Source organism: Gracilinanus agilis, chromosome 4 (genome assembly GCF_016433145.1).
Source record: "Gracilinanus agilis isolate LMUSP501 chromosome 4, AgileGrace, whole genome shotgun sequence".
In the NCBI taxonomy this organism is placed as follows: Eukaryota; Metazoa; Chordata; class Mammalia; order Didelphimorphia; family Didelphidae; genus Gracilinanus; species Gracilinanus agilis.
Genome location: NC_058133.1, coordinates 469,033,283 through 469,051,960, shown reverse-complemented (window position 1 = coordinate 469,051,960; position 18,678 = coordinate 469,033,283). Strand labels below are relative to the sequence as shown.

The following is an 18,678-nucleotide window of genomic DNA, read 5'->3' as shown; positions in this document are numbered from 1 at the left end:
AAGGAAGGAAGGAAGGAAGGAAGGAAGGAAGGAAGGAAGGAAGGAAGGAAGGAAGGAAGGAAGGAAGGAAGGAAGGAAGGAAGGAAGGAAGAAAAAACACCCAACCAAATAGCTCCTGTCCTCAAGAATTTTTAACAGGTACATATAACATATACACAAATAAATAAATAGAAAATAATTTTCAGATGGAAAGAAAATTAATAACTGGGATGTTAAAACATTAGGGAAGGCTTGGAAGAGGACAGGTACCTGAAATGAACAGACTGAATGAGGGAACAAATACATTCAACATCACCTGGAAATAAATGTCATTGTATTATGCAAACAAAAAGAATTGTAAATAAGCAATTAGTTTATAACTTCTGAAGATTATTGGACATTAGTTACAAGAACTCAATAGTAGGGGCAGTTGGGTAGCTCAGTGGATTGAGAGCCAGGCTTAGAGATGGGAGGTCCTAGGTTCAAATCTGGCCTCAGATACTTCTAAGCTGGGCAAGTCACTTACCCCCATTGCCTAGCCCTTACTGTTCTTCTGCCTTGGAACCAATGAACAGTATTGATTTCAAGATAGAAGGTAAGGATTTAAAAAATTTAAAAAAAAAACAAACTCAATAGTGAGGGTTTTTTTTCCCCTCTCAGGCGGGCACTGGAGGCAGCTCACTGGAGTTGTTAGATTTTCGATGTGAACATTACACTTGAGAAATCAACAAATGCTACAAATCAGGGCTTGACTTTTATTGATTGTCTAGATTTAAGAAAGGGATGGAGAAAATATTAATAATACAAATCAAATTTTAAAATGCACCTTGGATACATCCCTTCTTCTCCCCAAAGACTCAGTTGTGAAACACTGACCAGCATACCTGTTTTCTCTGGGCTCCTTTGTCTACCCCACCCTAAAATCTTTTGTTTCTGGTTTTGGCAGAGTGAGTAATAATAAAGCTATCTACAACACAGACTTCTGAATCTTCCCCTCCCTTTTTAAAAAGAGTCACTATTTAGCTTTGCCTAGAGATTGGGAACACATTTAGAAAGGAACAAGAGGAAAGACTGAGAAGAGAAGGCTATCAGGGCAAGCTTTTCCCATTTTAAAGCAAATTTACACAAGGCAGATTGAAGAGCCAGACAGCCAGAGGGCCCCCTCACTTCCCAGCCTGGGCACTTTGATTATGTGGCCTGAGAGAGACTAAGATCTAAATTCCATTTCTGTAGTTCTCTTAGGGAGGAGCAAAAGACTGGCAAAGAGGGTCCTCCCTTCACCTTTCTGTAATGACTTTAGCAGCAGCAGGAATAACTATAGATGGTACCTGAGGTTTTAAAGAACTGATGAATTAAAACTGTAGGAGCTAAGATGTGGCACCATTTTGTATTTGATGGGGTGGAGCTGATTTAGAATGAGAGACAGACAGACAGCAGACAGGCAGAGAGAGACAGAGACAGACACAGAGAGACAGAGAGACAGAGTGGCATAGACAGAGAGAAGGGGACATAAATAGAGAATGAGACAGAGAGAGACAGAGACAGAGACAGAGACAGAGAAAGAGAGAGAGAGGCTACCCTGCAGCCCTATGTTGTGCCAGAACCCTTTTGCTACTGAAGCCCTGAGGTGAAGTATGAGGGGACCACTAGGATCCCTGGTTTCTGCCATCCTTGATTACCTTAATGTGAAAGGCTGTCCTAAAAGGATGGCAAAGTGTTCTGATCACTGCAGTAATTTGGCGGGTGTCTGAGAAACCGTCAGCTCCGATGATGCTTCTAAATTACCTCTCTTGAGAGAGGAGGGTTTGCTCAGGCTCCCCCATTTACCATCTGCCTCTCAGGATTAGAATTAGTGACATTCAAAAGTCTTAAAAGGTTTGGCATTTTGATTCAATCGGGGTAAGTGCCCAATACTCAGAGAACGGGGCCTGTGAAAATGGAGCCAAATATGTAATGAGAACACTTCATCAAGAGATTTATTTTGGAGCCTTCCTAGTCCTGGCCAAAAACATCACGAGGCCCACTCTTTCTTGATATTACCTCAGCGGTTCTGGTAATGGTCAGAAGGCAGCTGCAGGAGCATGGAGCAAAGACAGGCCTACTAAATTGGAGCCAATTCATTAAGTTTAGGTAGCATGGGGGCCATGTTGATGGGCTATCTCCATGCACCCCAATTCCATGAAAAAAAAAGCCAAAGTAAAGGTAACAACAATAATAGTAGAACAGAGCAGCGGAACTGCCTCCTTCACTCCAAACACATACATATTCTTTGTTTTCTTAAATTCTTTTTTAAAACCCTTACCTTCGTAACAAATAAAATTAGTATAGAGGGACAGAATTAAAAATGTCATGGTTTCAATTTCCAATGTCACACCTGTCATAGAATGGATACTGAATGTCAGTTGCAAGGCAGAAAAGTACTAGGAAATGTTTGATGCCACATTTGAACTCAGGACTTCCTATCTCGAGGACTGACTCTCTATCCATTGAGCCACCCAGTTGCCCCATACATATTTTTTGTTAACAGAATCTTTATTTGCAAAGTATTTTCCCTAGATGAGGGACTCCAATAGAATATAAGTTCATTGAGTACTGGAATTGTCTCGTTTTGGGCATTGTTTTGTTTTACTGATACCTGGTTCATAATGGGTGTTTAATAAATGCTTATTTTATTGTTCTTTCAACAGTCCATGAGCATTTATTTCGTGCCTATGTGCCTATATGACTGGTGATAGGTCTAGGGACTGGAACTATGATTTCATTGGTTTACATTCGGGTAAGAAATATGGGTCAGCACACCTTCTCTGAAACTTAAGGATTAGAGATTAAGTGACTTGTCCAGGGTATCGCAATCTTCCACAGGCTACCCTAGTAGGGAGAGCACAGACACCACATATGATGGGAGAACTCACGCAGAAGGTCAATAACACAGAAAACATGTGGCCATGGAATGTGGTGTATGATGAGGCACCTGCCACCCCATGCCAGACATGAGACTTGTACCACTTGCCCTGGTGGTACAAAGATAAAAACAAACCCTCCCTGTCCTAAAAAGCAGACAAAACACCAGAAAAGCTAAATTGATGTAAAATACAAAGAAAGTGATTCTGAGGTAATTTTGAAATAGCATGTGCTCCTGGGTGTATGGGGGAACGGGGCAGTACTAATGCCTTACCTAGGAAGACTGAAGGAGGTGGTATCCTTGAGCTGAATTTCTAAGAAAACTTAAAGGAATGCCAAGAAGTATCAGGGAAGAGGGTGCATTCCAGGAATGAGGGACATCCTCTGCGAAGAGGTGGAGGACAGGAGATGCATTGTTATTTACAAGGAGCATACCTAAATAAATGCTGGGAAATTACCATTGCCATGGACTATTAACACAGGTCCACAGCCCCCTTTTCATTCCTCTGATTTCCTGAAAGAATCCTGCGGGTTTATTTTCAAGATAGGGATGATTAGATAATTATAAAGAACTAGAGAAGGGTAGGAAGACACTCAGGCAGCTGCCACCTGAGATCCCCCAATACTATTTTCCTGTTTTAACTGAACCACCGAGGAGGGGGGAAGTCAGAGGTAGAAGACCTCCCGGCTCAAACTCTCACAAAACTGTCCCAGACCTTCCCTTCCCTCACCAGAGCCACTGGAATCATCCCAAGGCTCTAAGAAATAAGACCCAAACTGACCCAACGTAAGAAATCTCTCCTGCCCAAGTAGAAGCAGAGAATTGTTTGAGGAGTTGGCAGGAAAATCAAATGCTATATTTGGCCTGACTAAGCTGGTACTCACTTGGAGTATGTGCTGGCTTAGAAGGGAAAGAGGGAAAGAGAATGTGAAGGGAAGGAAGAGACAAAGGGAGAGGGAGAAAAGAAAATGAGGGGAAGGGGGCAGGCAGAGAGGCACAGGTCCTGTTTGGAGGTGTTGGGCCAAAGTTGGAGTTAGGAGAACCCCCCCCAAAAAAACCCACAATACATAAATATACAAATACATAATACATAAAACATAAAAATCATGTCATAAGAGTCTCCAGAGGGCATTCAGAATAATTTTCTTCTTCAGATGTAATGAAAAAGGCAGTTTATCAAGCCTTGGCTCATGATTTAAGACCTAAGACCTCTCTGCCTTACCTACTCTGAAGAAGTCAAGAACCACACAATTTTAGACTCTAATATTTGCCTTTTAAGATGGAATACCTGTTGGCTTTACAGTTATCCTGGGGAGACTAACAGCAGGGGTATATTGTGCAGTGCCTCAGAAGAGGTAAAGAGAATTATGTGTGCAGTTATTATCCATTTCCTCCATTGTAAAAACCTCTGTAGGATCTTGGCCCCAGAACATTAAATGTGGAAATATGGAAGGAATGTGTGGAACATCGAGTAATTGTTGGATGGAAGAGAGGTTAGAGGGGGGAAAAAGCAACTTGGGTAGGGCTAGAGAAAAAGCAGAGGAAGAATAAAATCAAAACCAGATTTTTCTATCTGGTGTTTGAAGCTCACCTGTCCCAACCAGATAAAAACAGCAGGTTCCAACAATAATCTTTCCCATTTGGGGACATTCATCAAAGCTGGTTGGGGTCCTCCCAAGCTCGATCTGTTGCTCCATCTCTTTCCTCCTCATTCACATTTAACCACTCTCAATCATCCCTAATATTATACATCTGCTGCCTCTCCAGGACTATTTTTCCTTATCATAATGGCCGTTTTCCAGTCCAGTTGGAACTCTCATTCATTATATTTTCTTTTTACCCTTCACTCCACACTGCATGTTGCTCTTCCTGCATTGAATCCATCTCATCATGTGCTGGAATAGTCGCCTTATTGTTATCAAATAAAAATGGTTTCCCAGTATTGAGTAGCACTCATGTATTACTATTAGTGGGGTACAGTCATTGTCCACTGGAAGAACTTACCAAATTAGGGCGAAAACTTTCCTTTTCCAGGAAATCTTAAAAAATAATTTGCATTTGCTTAATGTTGCTGTTGTTCAATTGTTTTGGTGGCAGCCAACTTTTTGTGACCCCATTTGGGGTTTTCTTGGCAAAGACACTGGAGAGGTTTGCCATTTCCTTCTCCAGCTCATTTTGTGGATGAGGAAACTGGGGCAAACAGGATAAAGTGACTTTCTCAGGGTCACAGAACTAGTAAGTATATGAGCCAGATTTGAACTTTCTAACACCAGGCCTGTGCTCTGCCCTGATGTGCCTCCTAATGTCCCTCATCTCCTAATAAAGTAACTCAAGTGAACATCTCCTGACCCAGCAGTTTCCACTTCTTAGCATATACCACAAGTTGGTCAATGATAAAAAGAATAGTTTCATATATTTCTAGAAGCACTTTCTGTAGTAATAAAGAACTGGAAGTCAGGTAGATGCCCAGCTACTGGGGAATGGCAAAACAAGTTGTGCTTCATGAATATCTTGGAATATTACTTGCTCTAAGAAAAGATAAATACAGGAAAGATTTATATGAACCGATATAAAGCAAAAGAAGCTGAACCAGAAAAATAATAAATATATGATAGTGTAAATGTGAGAGACCATAAATGTGAGAGAGTTGAAATGGAGAGCTATCAAAACATTTTATTTTATTTTTTAAACTGTGTATTGGTTCTAAGGCAGAAGAATGGTAAGAGAAACAATGAGGGTTAAATGACTTGTCTGGGATTACACCATCAGGAAGTTTCTAAGACCATATTTGAACCCAGGACCTTCTGTCTCTGGACTTGGCTTTCAATCCACTGAACCAACCAGATGCCTCACAAAAGTTGTCTATTTTTTTTTTTAGTATTTCTATTTTTTATTTTTTAGAATATTTTTCCATGGTTACATAAAAGTTGTCTATCTTTTAAAACCCACACCTTCTGTCATAGAATCTATACTGAGTTTTGGTTCCAAGGCAGAAGAGTGGCAAGGGCTAGGCAACTGGGACTTGCCCAGGGTCACTCAGACAGCATCTGAGGCCAGATCTCAACCTAGAACTTCTTGTTTCCATGCCTGGCTCTCTATCCACTGAACCACGTAGCTGCCCCAGAATGCTGTTAAATTATAGTGACCAAGCTTGGCACTCAAGAAGTAAGATGGAAACACCTTCCTCCTGCCTTGGCAGAGGTATGTGACTATGAGGGTAAAAAATAGTACATAATGTTGGACTTGGACCCTACAGAGGTTTTTACAGTGGAAGAAAAGAATAATAATTATAAATGTAATTCTCTGTATTTAAAGGTCTACCTCTTCTGAGGTGCTGCACAATGTACTTTTGATTTTAACTAATTTGAATTCATTTTGATGAACTTTAGAAAAAATACGTTACTATGAGGAACCACTCTCTGAAAGAGAATGGAAGGAAGACTTAGGAAAAGCTACAAAGAAAAAAAAATTTGAAAAGCTAAGTTATGGTCTCATTAGTCTAGGATGATTTAGCTGTAAATGTATCCTGAAGAGGTGGGTATAGCGAGATCTGCTGAGTCAAAGGCTATGTTCATTTTCATTACTTTATTAGGAGATTACAATTTATTTTTTTTTAAAAACTCTTTTCTTCTGTTGAAGAATCAATTCTGGTGTGTTGGTTCTAAGGCAGAAGAGCAGTAAGAACTAGGCAATGGGGGTTAAGTGACTTGTCTAAGATTTCAACCCAAGACCGCCAACTTATTTTTAAAGTTTTCTTGGAGAAGGTGACTTTTCCACCCAACAACAACAGGAAGCCAAAGGATCAGATCATACATAGATCACAAACCGAGAGCAGGAGACCTCAGAGAACATTTCCAGACCAAGCCTGACATTTTCATATGGAACAACAGTGAGATGCCAGTCCTTAGAACGCACACAGACATTTTCCCATCTAACTCTGGCCCATCACGTGGGAACTTAGGCGGAGGGGCTACTCCTGGCTACAAGTAATTCAGGGTCTTAAACCATGTGATGATGAAGAGTCCCCTGATGGGCTACCAAGCAGACTTTGCAGATCTTTTGAAAGAGGAGACCGCTTCTGGCTGGGGTCTCTTGGGTGTCCATTCTCTAGGGAGAAAGTGGTGACTCCAGCAATGGATGGGAAAGGACTGAGCAGTGTCTAAAAGCAGTGAAAGTGAATTTATCAGAGAGAGAAGCCACCAGAAATAACAAGTTTGGCTGTTCGATTGGCCAAGGCCCAGTGCCAAGATAAAATGCCTAATTAGCAGTATTGCACAAATGCCTTAGGTCCTGCTGAGGTTTAAAATAGTAGCCTCTCACCTAATTGTAACTACACCTGTGCCAGGTTATTAAATACTGGTTTAGTCACTTTGTTCATATATATATATATATATATATATATATATATATATACATATATATACACACACACACACACACACACACACACACACACACACACACGCACAAATAGACACATATTGTGATGCCTTTACATTTAGCATTTATTTCTGCATAGGAATAAATGACTTGTCCCAAAGCCAAGTCATATTGTACGTTGGGTAGCTGCTATTATTTCCCCTTTTGGGAAGGCTCTGACATGAACTATAAATTTTCCTATCATCTCCTGGGCAGTTGGGTGAGGTTGGGGGTTGTTATCGAGCCAATGAATGCAAGAAAAGGAAGCCCAATTTCTGAAAATAAGAAGAATGATCTCCTGCCACTGAACCTGGACAAACCATACGTGGGGATAAGACAGAGACGAGCAGGTACTCCAGTCCTTGGAAGTCCCAGCTGCAATTCCTCAAATACCCAGACAGAAAAATATACACACATATATATATATATATGTAGGTATATATACACACATCTATGTATATATGGAAATATAATACTGTTGATAAGAGCTGAGAAACGACATCAATCACTGAACTACCACCTGCCACTTCTGCCATCAGCTCCTAAAACAGGTCCATAGCTCCTTTTTTTTCATCTTCTGAGTATGTGTGTATATATATAGATATATACATATTTTATACATGTGTGTATATGTATAATTCATGCATATCATAAATATACACAAACAGATGCATGCATTTATACACACATATAGGAATATATTTATATGTGAATGTGCATGACTACATATGTATATATGTGTCTAGATATACATACATGTGTGTATGTATATTATATGTATTTATTTATACGTACATGGGCAGTTAGGCTGATAGAGTAGATAGAGTGTCAGACTTGCAGTCAGGAAGATATGAGTTCAAATCCAGCGTCAGACACTTATTATCTCTATGACCCTGGGTAAGTCACTTAACTCTATTTGTCTCAGTTTCCTATGCAATGATTTGGAGAAGGAAATGGCAAACCACTCCAGTATCTTTGCCAAGAAAACTCCAAATGGAGTCACAAAGAATTGGACATGACTGAAATTACTGAACAACAAAATATGTGTGTATGTGTGTGTATATAATATAGTATGATAGATAAATGCTAACTCTATCTCTCTGCTTATACAGAGATAACATTTATATAGTACTTCAAGGCTAGCAAAGCAATTCACAGATTGATTTTTTTCCCCAACAACCTTGAGATGGGTGATATTGTTACCTTTGTTTTACAGATAAGGAAACTGAGGCAGGCAACTGTTGAATCATTTGCTCAGGGTCACATAGCTAATAAATGTGTGAAGCTGGATTTGAACCTGGGTCCTCTTGATTCCAAGTCCAGCACTCTATTGACCTATTTGGCTCTCATGCTTACAGGCATTCTACCCACCTCTCCTCAATGGCACTGATCTTCTAGTTTAGTTTCTTCCATCCTTTAAGCTTCCCAAGTGGATGTACACAGAGGAAGGAGACGAGAAGTCTCACGGAGTGCCACATGCCAGTTTAGAGGGTCAAAGAGAGCCTGGGAGAGTCACAAATATGCTAACACTTTTCACACTTCTCTGTAGCTCCATTGATCATTGGGGATATAGTGACTAGCTAAATCCAGACTCAGCGCAGCTAGGTGGCACCATAGTACATAAACCACCAGGCATGGAGTCGGGAAGACTCACCTTCCTGAGTTCAAATCTCGCCTCAGACACTTTCTAGCTATGTGACCCTGGGCAAGTCACTTAACCCTGTTTGCCTCTGTTTCCTAGTCTGTAAAATGAATTGGAGAAGGGAATGGCAAACCACTCTAATATCTTTGCCAAGAAAATCTCAAATGAGGACACGAAGAGTCGGACGTGACTGAAAAACAACTGAACAATGAATCCAGACTTGTTGTTTCTGAGGGGATTGGTTTTAAGAGGGGCAAGAGAGAATTCACCAGCCTTCATCAAATACAAAGGCTGCTAAGGCCAGTCAGAGCCTCTTTCTGGAGCTCATTTGGAGGTTGGTATTTGGGCAAGGTTTATTACTTTCTGCATTGCATTCACAATTCTATGTCCTGTGGCACAGCTATGGAGGAGGGACTCTATGAGGAAAGGAAGGGAAGGATTTCTGCCAGAGATAGTAATTTGTTGAGCTGACACAAGACTGAAAAGAGGAAAGATGGGACTTCATTCCAAAAGAGTTTTTGTTCATGGCAAGGACTGGGCCTAGGGATTGAATAGATTATGTGGTTTATATTACATGCCCTGACTCTTTCAGTTTTTATTTTTAAATTTATTTTTATATATTTATATATTTTATATATTATTTTATTTAAAATTTATTTTTAAATTTACCAATTTAATTAAGCTATGTAGTTAAATTGTGACCTTAGGTTAAGGTAGATAAATGAAGCAAAATGAGGGAAGACAAAGGAAGGGGTCTAGAAAAGTACTGTGGGTTGTAGTCAAAGCAGAAAGTCAATGACTCCTACTCCCGCTTATGACTTCCAGAAGCTATCAGAATGGAATAGAATTTAGGTGATTGATAGTAATATATCCTCTGTTCCTAACTGTTTACAGAATCCAGATGACTAGATTTGTTTATGCTTTTTAAAGACAGATGTGAAACCTGAGGCTCAGAGAGACCCACCAAAACTCAGACTTTGGCCCTCAATTTCGGGGTCCTGATAGGTGAGCTTTCACCTTGATTTGGTGGAACCAGGACAACCAGGACACCACACCTCCTCCTCTTCCTCCTTTTTCCTCTACTTAAAGATAGACTCTGCTCCCAGGACCCTGGGATCTGATGATGAACTGTCACTTTGTCTCATCCAGTAGCAGGTCAGCAAACCATTTTCTGCTCCTGTTTAGTCATTTTTTAGACGTGTCCCACTTTTTGTGACCCCATTCAGGGTTTTCTTTTCTTTTAAGATATTTATTTTCCCAATTACATGTAAGAACAATTTTTCTACTTATATTTTCTGAAAATATAAGATCCAAATTGTCTCCTTCCTTCCCTTCCTTCTCCCCTCTTTGAGATGGCAAAGAATTTGATCTGGGTTATACATGTGTTATCATGAAAAATCTCTTTCCATATTATTCATTATTATAAGAGAATACTCATATAAAATCAAAACCATTTAGGTTGGTTTTTTTTTTTTTGGCAGAGATACTAGGTTGGTTTGTCATTTCCTTTTCCAGTTCATTTAGAGATAAGGAAACTGAGGCAAGCAAAGTTAAGTGACTTATTCAGGGTCACACAGCTAGGAAGTGTCTGAAGGCAGATTTGAACTCAGGAAGATGTCTTCCTGAGCCTAGGCTCTGCATACTACCTAGCTGCCCCTAAATGGTATTCTAAGCCATTTCCAAAGTATGCTGCTCTGCAATTACCCTTATCCCTCTTCACCCCCATTCTAGCTTCCCTTTGTGGGTACCCTTCCTTATTAGAGTAACAGTTCTTTGAGGGAAAGAATTGCCTAGTTTGCTTGATTTTGTATCCCCTGATGTTTTGCATATTGCCCGGCTTAAAGAAAGCACTTATATGACTGTTCGGTCAATCAATTCATTCGTGTGTTATTCACTCATTTCTGACTCGCCTAAGATTATACAAGTAGTAACAGAAGCTGGATTTGAAACAAGGTCCTTTCATTCCAGACCAAATGTACCACACCAAATGAGGTTATTGATTTCTATAGGAGCCTATAACATAACAAGGAGCCAAAGCATTGTGAGTGCTAAAAGATGGAGAGAACAGAACAGGCTTTCTTCATCAATATCTGCCAATTTTAAGCTCTTGCTCTTTTAGGAGTTGGTGCTGGCTCTGACCACCAGCCTCTTGGCCATCTTTATGATCTAAGGCCTGAAGCTTCAGCCATGAGCTCCTTCCCTCACTGTTGGGATAGTACCTGCCTTTTATCTTTTCTTCAGTTGGAATTTAGGTCAATACAAATACAAACACATGAGTGCACTCACACACACACATACACGCACATCTGCCAAACTTTAGGCCACCAGTAGTTTACCATTTGATGCATGGTTGTAACTGGGTCTATAACCACCCAATCCCATGGGCAACAAGATGTCACAGGGATAGAATCCTAGCCGTGGTGTCAGGAAGTCTTGGATTCATATCTGACCTCAGATACCTCTTACTAGCTGTGTGACCCTGGGCAAGTCATTTAACCTCTGTCTTTCAGTTTCCTTAACTATAAAACTATAAAACTTAACTATAAAAGGCAATAATAATAGCATCTACCTCTTAGAGTTTAACAACTTTTTTTTTCATTTACATGTAGAAACAATTTTTGACAGTTGTTTTCTGACATTTTATAATTCAGATTTATTCCCTCTTTCCCCATTCTCCTCGAGGCAGGAAAGAATCTCTGATATAAGTTATATCAGTGCATTACCTATTTCATATCCCCCATGTCATGACTGAAGACACATATCACATATACAATAAAGAAGTTATTAAGTTAATAAAGTAAAGGATGATGTGCTTCTATCTGCAATCAGATTCCCATAATTTCTTCTTTGGCTCTGGATAGCATTTTCTAGAGTTGTTTATGAAGATCAAGTGAGAGGATATTTATAAAGCACTTAGCACAGTGCCTAGCATACAATAAGGGCATAATAATTGCTGACTGCCTTCCTTTCTTTCATAGAAACACTAAGGCAGTGGTGGCAAACCTTTTAGAGACCAACAGAGACCAATTGCCCAAACTGCAACCCTCCCACTGCATGTGAGACCCCACCTTACCTCAGACAGGAGAGGGAGGAAATGCTCCCATTGGGCTGCTGGGTAGAGAGGCAGGTGATGTGAGAAATGTCCTTGGGCATACATGGGGCAGGGGGAGGGGGGAGAAGTCCCTTCGGCACACACTGGCATGTGTGCCATAGGTTCACCAACAGTTCACTAAGGTAATTCTGATTTTATGAGTTTCCCCTTTCCCGCTAACTCTTATTACTAAGAATAACTAAAAACAGATTTCTCACCCCTTCTAAAATACTCTCCACCCAGTTCCCTCTGGTACCACCAACAGACAGGACCACATGATTAACCCTTTGTTACCTGAATGAAGCACCATGAGCTGTGTGTGTCCTGACTCATCAGATGCTCGGCTGACCCATTTGTTGGGATTTGCAAGGAGTTGCCATTCCTCCACATTGCACCAGTATGTCCCACTATCTGCCATCTCCACACTTCGAAGTTTCAGGACAAAATCTCCAGCAGATGAGCGATAGCAATGTAGTTTTTCTCCATATTCCTCCTTTCCATACTTGAGGATATTGTCATGTTGCATCTCTGCTAGAATTGTAACTACAGAATGCTCTTCCTTAAAGAACCAAACTACAGAGAAAAGGGATTCTGAATTGCCTGGATTCTCCAGACTACAGTTGATGGCAACATCTCTGTGTTCAGGAGTCCTCACAGTGTAATTTGTTTTCGTGACATTTAATTTACTTCCTGGGAGAAAAAGAGGAAAAGACCAATATGAAGATGGCACAGATTTTTTTAAGAGCAGACCTTAAGTTTTTTTTTTTTTAAATCCTTATCTTCTATCAGTATCAATTCTAAGACAGAAGAGTACCAAGGGGTTAAGTGACATGCCCAGGGTCACAAAGCTAGGAAATATGCAAAGCTGGATTTGAATCCAGGTTCTCCCAACTCCAGGCCTTGTGCTGTATCTACTGTACTACCTAGTTGCCCCTAGACCTTAAGTTTTGGTTTTGTAAACCCTTATTTTTCTCTTATAATTGATACTAAGGATTGACCCCAAGGCAGGAAAGTGGTAAGGGTTAGGCAACTGGTGTTAAGCGACTTGCCCAGAGTCATACAGCTAGGAAGTATATGAGGTTAGATTTGAACCCAGGACCTCCAGATCCAAAGCCTACCTCCCTATTCACCCAGTGAGCCACCTAACTGCCCCTAGACCTTACATTTTAAATATTAAAGTCTTAAGATTTTGTGATTTTCCTATGAGGACTGAATTCCTCTTTGAGAATTACTCATGTCACCCTAACACCTCGGGGCCTTGGTTTCCTAATCTTCAAATAAAGAATCTGGGCCAGTGGATCTCTAGTCATTTCCAGCTCATAAATTACGTTAATTCGCATCTCTCTACCCTCTTTACCCTTTTAATCTCATCTGTCCTTCTGGCTTTGACAAATGACCCAGAGCAGAGGACTTCTATATCTATAAACCTGCCCTCACCCTCAGGCCCTCCTGAGAACGCCAACTAGGTAGTTCTCACTGCTTGTTCCAGATACTAGCATAGAACAATGGAAGGGGCTTTGGATTTGGGGTTCCAGGCCCTGGGTAAGAATTCCAGCTTTGCCCTTTATTTCCTATGTGACTTAAGGTGAATCACATAATCTCTCTAGCTCAGTTTCTTCATTTGGAAAATGAGGGAGGTCTGACTAAAGGATCTCTAGGATGCCTCCCAGCTCTAAAATTATGATCTACTCTTTCTAAAACACAGGAGCAAACAACCAAGCCCTTGGGTGTATTTAAGGCACCATGTAGCCATTTATGTGAGAATGAGGTAAAAAGCCAGGGAGTATCTTTTTGGTGATTCAAAGGATAGCATTCTGGGCTTGGGATCATGAAGACTCATTTTCATGCCTTGAAATCTGGCCTCAGACACTTACTATTTATATAAACCTGAGTAAGTCTCTTAACCCTGTTTGCCTCAGTTTCCTCCTCTATCAAATGACCCGGAGAAGGAAATGGCAAACCACTCCAATACCTTTGCCAAGAAAACCCCAAATGGAATCACAAAGAGTCAGACATGACTGAAAAACAACTGAAGGACAACACATCTTTTTGGTAGATGTGGTAGGATATATAAAAGTCAAAAAAAGAATGAGGAATAAAGAGGTGAATTCCTCTGAAATTTTCCCACTTCCTTCTGCCTCCATTCTGCATTTTCCTCTTTTATTATGCCTCAAAATATACAATATTAATAACAGAGTCTAAATTTTTTTTATCTCTCGGTGAACTTAACTCTTGTAAGGAATATTCTTCTCCTTTTAAACTTATAAACAAATACATCAATGAAAAATCCATGATAGAATCAATCCTAGAGAGAATTAATTATTTGATCTATTACCTTGATTTCTATGCATATTTGGAGATATTAATTAAACACTTTAAGAGACTATTTTTTTGTTTAAACTTTTAATGCTTTCAGGACCCTAGATTTCTTCTTTTTTTTTTCCATTAGGACCCTACATTTCAGTGGTATGACAGCTCCTTGCACAAATGTGCATCGCAGATCCTGTGTGTTTAAAATACATTTATTAAAGAATACCCATTTATTCATCTTCTTGATTTGCAGTGGCTTAAAAAAATAATCACTTAGGATCCAATCTTCCAGACATAAGTATCTCTGAATAGCCCTTTATTATGTGTAATGGCTCTTTGGTTTGGATTTGTAGTCCACTGGCATAACCTTTGAGAACCCATTGTCATTCTTTAATAGAGTTTTGTCTTTCAAACTCCTAATAAATAACTCGCCTAGAGAATAAAGGAGTGATGTCTTGATTGGTTTCAACCAATGCTGCACCCATTAGTTAAATAAACCCACTGGTGAGAAAAGAAATATCAATACGGTTGAGGTATAATTATTTGCTGATTATTGGTAGATAGTAGGCAATTAGTAAATGCTGTATGTGGCATGTTAATGCAATTTTAGCCCACATGGTCCCAAGTCTTAAAGGAACTCTGGAAGAATTTACCTATAGGCTTGAGTCTTAATTCTGTCTTTTCTGATTCTTTTTCGCCAAGCTTATACCAAGAGCCACCTGTGGTCCATAACCACTCTTCCACAGTGCAGTGATATGTCCCCTGGTCACTGTTATCCATATTCAGAATGTGAAGCTGAAACAGGTCCTTTGAAATCTTCTCACTGTGAAATTTCTGTTTCCTCCTTTGAGTGTGAAGATCGTCTCCATATTGGACAATGTCATCTTGGTTGGTCCTCAGGATCTTTAACCATGAAGTTCCACTAGAAAGGGGGAGGAAATACCAAGTGACACTAACTTTAATCTTTCCTTTTGTTTGGGATATGATGCTACATTTGATCTCAGCTTCCATGTTGATGGAGATCTCTTGGACTTGACTGCCTGATTTCACCATCAGTCGACTATCTAAAAGAAAAGAAGAATGACTTGTATTATTTTTCCATCACAATGGCACTTTATAACACACACTGGGCTCATAGTTCCCATTCATACGATGGCTTTAAGGTTCAAAAAGCCCTTTATGCACATTATCTTTTGGATCAAGCGAGATCATATGTGCAAAGTGCTTTCCAGACTTTCAAGTGCTACAGCATGGACAGCTAATATTAGCTTCACAACAATCCTAAGAGAGGGAAACTTATTTTATTTCTGTAGTTTAAATTTGTGTTGATATCTTTTAGTTTTATGTCCCCTTCCTTTTCTGAATATAACCCTCTCCCTATTGAGTTATCCCTTGTAACAAAAATAAAACAAGGGCAAAAAAAACAAAACCAACAACAGTTCAGTAAAAACTAACTCATATATTACTAGCTCTGTTACTCCCTGGGTGACCTTAGGCAAGTGACATCAACTCTCTGGCCTTAGTTTTCCACACTTGTAAAATAAAGGAAATATACTAGATCTCTCCCAGCTCTAAATCAACAATTTTACAAACTGAATCTAACACTGTTCATATTCAAAGTATTTAGCCTCTGAAAAACCAGTAGGAATTAACAAGGAAGCATCATTTGGGATTCCTAAAAAACAAAAAAAAATTTAGAAATAATTTTTTAAGCCCTTACCTTCTGTCTTAGAATCAATGCTATGCATTGGTTCCAAGGCAAAATAGTAGTAAAGACTAGACAATGGAGGTTAAGTGACTTGCCCAGGGTCACACAGCTAGTATGTATCTCTAAGACCAGATTTGAATCCAGGACCTCCTATCTCTAGGCCTGGCTCTCAGTCCACTAAACCACCTACCTCCCCCTAGAACTAAAAATTTTAAAAAGGGAATGAAATATATTTTCTCATCTTTTAATTGGAGCCAAGTTTGTTTACTATAATTAAATAGATTCTGCTTTGTTTTGTTCTTTCGATTTATATTATTACAGTTATTATTTAGATTCCTTTCCTCTTTCTAATTACTTTATTCTAAATATAAATACTCTACATAAAATATGCTTTATTTTACATTAGATATTCTTTATACTCGGCAAAATTTTTTATTTGACCAACTACTCTCAGATTATATGAATCTGATGCTTCTCTGAATTCTTCATATTTGTCATTCTTTATGGTACAATAATATCCTATTACATCAATGTATTCACTATGTATTTAATTCACAATTCTTTAATAATTGGGTATGATAGATATAATTATAATTCCAATTTTACATCTCAATCTATCAATAAATATTTATTAAGCACTGATTATGGGTCAGACATAAACAGACAGGTAGGTAATGAAGGTAATGAAGATAAAGTGTAGATCAAATCTAGCTTTAGACACTTACTAGCTATGTGATGTGAGCAAGTCACTTAACCCTGCTTACCTCAGTTTCCTCATCTGTAAAATAATCTGGAGAAGGAAATGGCAAACCACTTCAGTATCTTTGCTAAGAAAACACCTAAATGGGTTATGAAGAGTCAGGGGCAGCCAGGTGGCACAGTGGATAGAGTACCAAGCAGAGAACGAAGAAAACTCATCTTCCTGAGTTCAAATCTGGCCCAAGATACTAGCTTTGTGATTGTGGGCAAGTCACTTAACCCTGTTGGCCTTAGTTTCCTCATCTATAAAATGAGCTGGGGCAGGGAATGGCAACCCACTTTAATATCTTTGCCAAGAAAATCCCAAATGGGGTCCAGAAGACTTGGACGCCACTGAAAAAACAACTCAGCAACAAAAACGTGCCATGTGTTGTGCTAAGCACTGAGATACAAAGAGAGACAAGTCACAGTACCTGACCTCAGGGAGTTTACAATCTAATAGATATTAGATATCCTAAATCCTAGTTCAGAATAGCTGAATGTCTTGCCTATGATGACATGACTAGTAAGTGTTAGGTCTTTCCTGACCTCAGGTCCAGTGTCCTTCCCACTTTACACATGTTGCCTCTCTGTTGGAAGAAAGGCAGCTGACCACAGCAAGGACATCTCATTCTGTCCATGTTGCTTCTGAGCTCTTACAAATGTGTTTAAGATCAGCTCTATTACCTTCAATGGTACACAGACAGATGGAAGTTGTGTGCTGAGGGGTTTTGCCTATGTGTATTTGCATACAGGCTACTTAGAAGAAACTCCATATATGTGTTAGAGTCAGCTCTCAGTTATCTCCAGGCAGCTTTTCTGCTTCACCATAAATAAACCATGGTAAATCGTGTTTCTAATTTCTTGCTGACACTCTGCTTACTTAACTCCTTATTAGTCAGGCTGACTTGGTAAACCCCTACCTGTCCTCAGGGAAAGTGTGATTTAGAAAGCTGGCCAGGCTTGGGTTGTGAGCCAGAGAGAGAAAGAATACTTCTGCCCAGCCTGTGCTGTGCCTTGGATTGGGAGACATGATTCATCTTTCTCCAGAACTGGGTAAAGAACGAGTAAGAGTGCAGGTGGGGGAGCAGGTTAAGGAAGGGGAACAATATTCCATTTTTTCCTAATTTAGTTGCTGACATCACAGCTTCATTATTTGCTTAAAGTTTTGTGAATTCCTAGAACATCCAGCCAATTTTAAATATAAGCACTAAAATGTGTCTCAAAGCCAAACACACATGATTTTTGGCTTATTCACACAATTCCTCTGCTTTCAGAATAAAGAACATGCATGCATGCTACATGATACATTCAGGGAGGGGGTGGTGGCGCATGATGATTTCATCTTCCCAACTTAATATAACAAGACAAACTGCTAATAAGAGAAAGAATTCAGGGGGCATCTAGATAGCTCCATGAATAGAAAGCCAAGCCTAGAGATGGGAAGTCCTGGGTTCAAATCTGGCCTTAGAAAAGTACTAGCTGTGTGACCCTGGGCAAATCATTTAACCCCCACTGCCTAGCCCATGTTCCTCCTTCTGCCTTAGAATCAATACAGAGTATTGACTCTAAGATGGAAGATAAGAGTTAAGAGAGAGAGAGAGAGAGGAAGAGAGAGAGAGAGAAGAAGAGAGAGAGAGACTGCCTAGCCCATGTTCCTCTTCTGCTTTAGAATCAATACACAGTATTGACTCTAAGATGGAAGATAAGAGGGGGGGGGAAGAGAGAGGAAGAGAGAGAGACTGCCTAGCCCATGTTCCTCTTGTGCCTTAGAATTAATACACAGTATTGACTCTAAGATGGAAGATAAAAGTTGAGAGAGAGAGAAAGAGAAAGAGAAAGAGAGAGAGAGAAAGAGAGAGAGAGAGAGAAAGAGAAAGAGAAAGAAA

The 18,678-nt window shown here is 39.7% G+C and overlaps 1 protein-coding gene across 1 annotated transcript in view; it reads right to left on the bottom strand.

Moving 5' to 3' along the window:
* CD101 (CD101 molecule) overlaps positions 1–18,678 on the bottom strand; it is a 51,222-nt gene that overhangs the window by 3,479 nt on the left and 29,065 nt on the right. Inside the window, exons 7-8 of the mRNA XM_044675534.1 lie at positions 14,997–15,407; positions 12,328–12,723 (exon numbers count right to left, since the gene is read on the bottom strand). Of these exons, the coding sequence (XP_044531469.1) occupies positions 12,328–12,723; positions 14,997–15,407 (807 nt within the window). The remainder of the gene's footprint in view (positions 1–12,327; positions 12,724–14,996; positions 15,408–18,678) is intronic.